Source organism: Cibotium barometz, chromosome 19, assembly GCF_041138505.1.
Source record: "Cibotium barometz isolate CiBa-2024 chromosome 19, ASM4113850v1, whole genome shotgun sequence".
In the NCBI taxonomy this organism is placed as follows: Eukaryota; Viridiplantae; Streptophyta; class Polypodiopsida; order Cyatheales; family Cibotiaceae; genus Cibotium; species Cibotium barometz.
Window position 1 is genome coordinate 55,913,021 of NC_141064.1, and position 7,143 is coordinate 55,920,163.

The following is a 7,143-nucleotide window of genomic DNA, read 5'->3' on the forward strand; positions in this document are numbered from 1 at the left end:
GGGGGTGTGCCCTCCATCATTGCCGTCGCCCCTGTTCCTTTTCTCTTTTCACTCTATGACACGTCTCCTTTTTAGACTTCTCCACCTGTAGCACAAGCAGAACCCAACATCAAATCCAAACATAAATATAAACTCGGGCAAAGTCAAATCCAATCATAAATATAAACTCGGGCAAAGTCAAACGAAAAAACCCGAGTATATATACAGAAAAACGTGGGCATATATATAGGTACATCCGAGCATATACACAGGTAAACCCAAGTATATACAACTAAACCTAGGCACCGAATACTTACTGTGGGGGGTGTGCCCTTGGTCATTGTTGCAGACCCCACCATTTGTTTTCTCTTTCCACCAACATCGTCTAAATTTTTAAACATATCCACCTACAACCCACGCAGAACCCAACATCAAATCCAAACATACAGGTAAACCCGCGATCATACAAAAACACCCGGGCATCTAAAGGTGAACCCGAGCATATACAGGTAAACCCGTGATCATACAAAAACACCCGGGCATCTAAAGGTGAACCCGAGCATATATAGGTAAACCCAGGCACCAAATACTAATGGTGGCGGGGTGTGCCCTTGGTTGTTGTAGCCCCCTCTATTCATTTTCTCTTTCCACCATCATCATCTAGTTTTTAAAACTTCTCCACACCTGCAGACCAAGTAGAACCCAACATCAAATCTAAACATAGAGGTAAACCTGTGGTCATACAAAAAAACCTAGGCATCAAGTAAACCCGAGCATATACAGGTAAACCCATGCACAGAATACTTACTGCCCCCGCCGTTCGTTTTCTCTTTCCATCATCACCGTCTAATTTTTTAAACTTCTCCACCTACAGCCCAATCAGAACCCAACATTAAATCCAAACATGCAGGTAAACATGTGGTCATACAAAAAAAACCCGAGCATCTACAAGTAAACCTATGGTGGTCATACACAAAAACCCGAGCATCTACAGCTAAATCCGAGTATATACAGGTAAACCTAGGCACCGAATACTTACCATGGGGGGTGTGCCCTCCTTCGTTGTTGCAACCCCGCCGTTCGTTTTCACTTTTCACCCCATCACCGTCTAGTTTTTTAAACTTATCCACCTGCAGCCCAAGTAGAACCCAACATCAAATCCGCTATGTATAAGTAAACTTATGGTCATACAGAAAAACCAGAGCATATATAGGTAACCCTAGGCACCAAATACTTACCGTGGGGGGGGTGTCCTCCATCATTGCAACCCCCCTCGGGGGGTGCACCTCAAAATATGTAAGTCTACCACGTGCGATCATTAGGTGGGGTTTTTTTAATCCAAAATATTGGGTAAATTTACAGAAATACAATTACAAGTGGGGTATTTTAATTGTACTTTGGAAAAAAAATCGTAAGTTTATAAAGAAAAAGGGGTAGTTTGATTAGCTCAGAATTCACAGATAAGGGGATTTTTAAATACCGCTTGAACGCACGTCGTAGGAGGGGCTTCCATATAGTGGACCCTCCGAGCAACCCCCATTTGTTTTCTCTTTTTTCCACCATCACCCATCGCCCTTTTAGACTTCTCCACCTACAACATAAGCAGAATCCAACATCAAATCCTCTATGTATAGGTAAACCCATGGTCATATAGGTAAACCCGGGCATCGAATACCTACTGTGGGGGTGTGCCCTCCATCATTGCAGCCCCCTTTTGTTTTCTCTTTTTTCCACCATCACCCATCGCCTTTTTAGACTTCTCCACCTACAGCACAAGTAGAACCCAACATCAAATCCGCTATATACAGGTAAACCCAGGCATGAAGTACTTACAGTGATTCTTTGTTTTGTCATTGTAGACCCTATGCATTTCCTATTTCCCATTTCCACCTTCAGCATGGGGGGTGGGTCCTATGTCATCTCATAGCCGCTCTTAGCGTAACTTTTCTCTTGTTACGCTAACCCTTCTCGACACCTGCGTGTGGCGGAGGCTTGCAAGGTGGCTACATTGGTCCCACCCTCCCTCCTTTTCTCCTACCTATAGCATCAGACATAAAACATATAAATCGCAAGGCTTGGGTGCACAGCACGGAGCGAAGGGCGCTTCATTGTAGATGTTGCAGCAGCCAAGCAATGCCGAGTGCAAGCCACTCAAAATAGCCAAGCAAATGAAGTTCGCAAGCTAAATGAAAACCATGACCACCTTCTTTCATGCATTGGGCTCTCTAAACCTGGGCACAAACACTACGTGGAGAGCATTAGATTTGCAGATGTGGGCCATATAAAACCCTCATGCATGCAACCACCCTCGATACTACACATGGCATTTTGTGTACCCACCGAAGGGACCACCTTAGTTTTCAGACCAGTGACCCACTACCATTAGCACGGTGAGCCCAACCCTACTTTGTGACACCATCTCGCTTTTTCTGATGAGCTCACTATGCCCGATTTATAGAAAATGTAAATCCAAGCCAAATGCCATGTGTACGCTTGCGATCTCGCCTTTTTTGTGCCCCACTTTCGCAGCGTTGATCCCATCATCGCAAACATTAACGGCTTCATGGAGATAGTGCCGATGGCTGGCACATCGTAGCAAGGAGCACACAAACATCAAAGAGCCCCAGGGCCTAGTACCATAGACAAGCCAAGAGAATGTATGCCCACTCTGCACCCACCACCCTCCCCAATTTCAAGCCACTTCTTTAGGAATATACCTAGTGTCCAAGTGATGGGAAGTTAGATTGTAAATTGTAAACCTAGCTAGGCGTGAACATCGTAGGCTATGGCTTCCACCCTAGTAGTGAAGGACTTAGGCATGTGTAATCAAATGTGCCCCATACCTCACCTTTTACCTACTAGAGCTAGTAATTTAAGTTGAAATTGATCCTTGCAATTAAAACATAAATTGATCCTAGTAACTTAAATTGAAAATGACCCTAAGTTAAAGCTAGTGCCCCTATAGCTTTAGAGAATGCCCCCCAACCATTGCTGCCATGTAGACTAGAGGGATAATTCTTTGTGGGAGTAACTACATATAACCTGAACCCTCTTCTCAACACACACACATTCACTCTCTCTCTCTCTCTCTCTCTCTCTCTCTCTCTCTCTCTCTCTCTCAAAAGTGAGAACTAGTGCACCTTGTCACACTAAAAGATTGTTTTGATGTATTGGAAGCTTGCAAGGATAATGAGTATCCCCAAACAAGTCTAGTCAATGCCACTAACAAGGAGTGACAAGAACCATTAAAAGCCACTTTAAGGAGGTAGCTACCACTTTCTCCATCGAAGTTGAGTTCACTACTTGAGTGTGAAACACTGTAGACAACACCTACAAGAGAACTTGCCGCATTGGAGGACTCCTGCAATATTGGTGGGTTAACAAAGACACCCTTAGTGAGACTCTTGCTAAGTTGAGCTTCCACACTACCCCAATAGTAACATGGGAACCATGTATATTCACTAATATCTACCTTCACAAGTCCACGACCATGGTGGCATCCTTTGATTTGAGACTGAGGAGGCAAGCATGAAACTCCTTCAACAATCTAAGCTCCTGAAAAGAAAAAGGGTATGGCATCCTTTAATTTGAGATTGAGGAGGCAAGCATGAAGCTCGTTCAACAATCTAAGCTCTTGAAAAGAAAAAGGGTATGGTTTTTCAAGGAACATACTCCTTCCCAACTCAAGGAAAATCTCAATGGACTCAAGAAAGTGCAGCTACCAAGGCAGACAATTGGGTAGTTTATCTCATGGAAAAACCATCATTCAAGTGTTTCACACTCCTAAACAAGAGAGAAAAACTTGTGAAGAGCAAGTTTATTTATTTTTTTCTTTTGTTAACGATGGACCCTCCTCAGGCCCATAATTTGAAGGATGCACTAGGCGGCAAGACCCATTGTAATCTTCAAGTAAGGTCCTCGTAAAATTTTGGGCGTAAAAAAAGGCCATGAAAAGTAAATTTTATAAGTAATGGGTTTCACATGAAGGCCAAGGTACCTCTAGGTCGTCAAATTTGAAATCCAAGGCAGGGTGATTTTGTTTTGGTCTTGTTTAATGCAGATATTATTGGGTCAAGTTCCGTGCAGTCACAAATTTGTAGTTGGAGTGGTGTTTCAACTTTGTACGGTGATTGACGTGATCTTCTAATGTATTGCTTATGTCTTGTGCTCACTTTGAATTGTTTTCTATTATAAAAGTTTGTCGAGTTACTTCTAATTTTTGGGGGTTAGTTGCCAAGTTTTGCTCTAATTTTCAACCAGCTCGGGAAAAGGTTACTCGTCGCTATTTGGTAAGACTCCCACATGTGAATGGTGGCTATGCTAAGAGACTCTCCAGTGAGGCATATTTGATCTATGCACCAAGACCCTTGTACCTCATTTGAGCGGTACCTTTGAAACATACTCGCATCAAGCTACACATTCAAGCTTATGACCTCGCCCCTTTCATGAGGGCCCACATTGGGGGGCGGCCGCGCCTAAGCGTAATGTCATACAGGCTCTACTTGCCCAATGAAGCCTGTTCGTTAAACGCGCTTTTGACTGGTTCGCTTTCAGCAGCCTATATTACGTTCCTTTATTGGACGCAAAGGCACACCTCTTCTTACATAGAGCTTGCGTTCTCTGTTGAGTACCTGTGGTGTTTGGAAGCACTTCTCTCTCTCTCTCTCTCTCTCTCTCTCTCAAGCGCGCGCGCACACACACTCCTCTCACAAGCTGCTACATCCCGGCCACCTCTTCTGATTGTTCCTGCTAATCATTCATTCATGAAGTCTTTACTCCTGTTCCTTGTCGTGATCTTGAGCTCGCAATTGGCACTGCAAGCTTTGGCGTATAGTAATGATTGGAATGCAAGTAATTGCAACGAGCTTCTGAGCAGCTTGGACATCCCGGCGGACATAGAGGTGCCGTCCGGACAGAAGCTACAAGTGGCGTACTACGCAGACGGGCTGCAGCACTACTCCTTCAACGGCTCCGACTGGTTGCTCTTCAACGCTACGGCGGACCTCTACCCGCTTGAAGGCAACAGAAGCAGAAGTGGATCGCAGGTGGTGGGCGGGCGCAAGCTGGGCGGCGGCCACGTCGCGGCAAAGAAGTCGGTGAAGAAGGTTGTTGCAGGGCAGCACTTCTTTTTGGCGCACCCGGACGCAGCCGGAGGGCAGCCCTCGTGGGAGACGTACCTGCCCACCTCCAGCCTCGTCACTGCCCGCTCTCTGCAGGCCGTCACCGTCGACCCCGACAGCATCACCTGGAACCTCTTCGAGGCCACCTCCCATAGCGGCAACAAGTAAGCTCTCGTCACTTTTAATCAAGACTACAATTTAAATCCTAACATATCAAAATGGGAAAAACCACCTCTGCGGAAGCTCTATATAAGCCCACATGGTCTAGACTTGATATCAGCTTCACGCAGTTGGTGTGAATCTATAGATTCTCTCCTCATTGTGACCCAAGTTGTCAATGTCCCTCAGCTACGGGGTGAGCATAATGGGATCTACGGTCCACATCACCCCACCCTATTATATCTACGATCAAGAGTCGAGGATGACCTCGAATCTTGATCTTGATTTTCTAAAAAACCTCGATTTGCAGGCACAACCCTCCGGATTCAAATGGGGCATCCCAAGCTTCCAAGCACAACGCTCTACCTTACGCTCATATGCGATTTGTGAAATATAAGCAAATCGAGGTCATCTAATGTGAACCCAACATCGCCGGTGGCACGAACGAATCTCAACCTAGAAGTAATCTGAGCTGCTCGAGATTAGATTACTTGAAGCCTAGCTCATTGTTACCTTTCATCTTGTCTCCGCTCCAAGAGTAAAGCCTAGTTCAAGAAGTTATTAAAAAACTCTCGAAATTTAAAGCTAATGATGACTTTGGAAGGAAGGGAAAACATGAAAATAAAACGCTATGGATGTCCATGGGCAAGCCCCAAAAGTAGGGTTGCATGAGTGGGTTTGCTAGTCTAATAGCAAAAGGGCTTCCAAACCTCACTTAGAAGTAACATTGTTCTTCAATCTTTCAAAACCTACCTTGGTACTTATCTCAAAATTATGATGATCATGTGCAGGGACTTGCTTGGCGCCGTCACATACTTACAACGACTTGCATCCAAAGGTGGCCTACCTCCTTCCACCACAATTGGTGCTAAATTTGGGGATGTGCATGTCACCCCGTACTCCATTATATATGTCTTCTACATCAAGGCTGACTAATTCACCCAAGAGTCCAAAGTTGTGATATTCTCCATTCTCTTGTGTAAAGGCATCTTCCCAAGCCACTACTTCACATTGTTTACTTACCAACTTTTTCTATGCCTATTCACTATCTGTAGTCATGTAACCTAGTAGGGTGGTTGCAAGATTAGGGTGCCTAGCTTTGTCCACTCAGGCACCCTGTAAATAGTAAAAAAATAGGCATTTGTTTACCTTTAGTGGCTAATCTCTCCTAGTAAATGAAGGAATTTTGTTTCAAGTTCTTTTGTTGGAACATCATATTCAAAGTTGGAAATATAGTTGCATAATTTGATTAAGCATTAGATAGTCAAAAGTCCTCATTTTCTTAGGTACAAAGTCAATGTATACACCCTGTCCCAAATTTGAGCTGATTCCATAAAATGCTAATATCTTTTACATATAAACTCATATGAGATTTCCACTTTGTACCTTACATCTTCACATAATATGGAGCTTAACTTGATTTTTCGAGAAAATTTTAAGATATTTGTCTATTTTCTTTAAATATTTCAAGGTCTTTAAAGTGTTATAATATATGCCACTTTTTGTACCCACAATAGCTACCACTTGAAACCCTCAATCTTGTAGATTAAAAGAGTGGGTAGATACTAAGACATTAGTAGAATGTGGTGGTTAGTGAAAATTGCAAATCCAATGGTTGGATTTTTAATGATCTCTTTTTCAAAATTCTTCTAGACTATCAGAAGGCCTGCAAATATTAATAATCTAATTAGTAAAATTACATTTTTGATGTGAATCATCTAAAACCTATAGGGACTAGTATACTTGTAATGGTGCATCTATGGAAAAATAAATTGGATCACTCTAAGTATGAAAAGATCATTTGTTTATCATTTCATCATATTTTTAATTAATTTTATTTAATTAGACTAATTTATATTAATTTAAGTTATATTGGGTTAATTTA

General features: G+C 43.0%; 1 protein-coding gene across 1 annotated transcript; it reads left to right on the forward strand.

Annotated features, from left to right (window-relative positions):
• The first annotated feature begins 4,575 nt into the window (after nt 1–4,575).
• Nucleotides 4,576–6,330, forward strand: LOC147628762 (uncharacterized). The gene is made up of 2 exons (XM_086814001.1): nt 4,576–5,263; nt 6,050–6,330. The coding sequence occupies exons 1-2, from the start codon at nt 4,743–4,745 to the stop codon at nt 6,192–6,194; spliced, it is 666 nt and encodes a 221-aa protein (XP_086670127.1). The 5' UTR covers nt 4,576–4,742; the 3' UTR covers nt 6,195–6,330.
• The last annotated feature ends 813 nt before the right edge of the window (nt 6,331–7,143 follow it).

Coding starts and splice junctions, on each gene's coding strand:
- LOC147628762 (XM_086814001.1), top strand. CDS start 4,743: ATGAAGTCTTTACTCCTGTTCCTTGTCGTGATCTTGAGCTCGCAATTG. Junction 5,264..6,049: donor ACCTCCCATAGCGGCAACAA/GTAAGCTCTCGT, acceptor GATCATGTGCAG/GGACTTGCTTGGCGCCGTCA.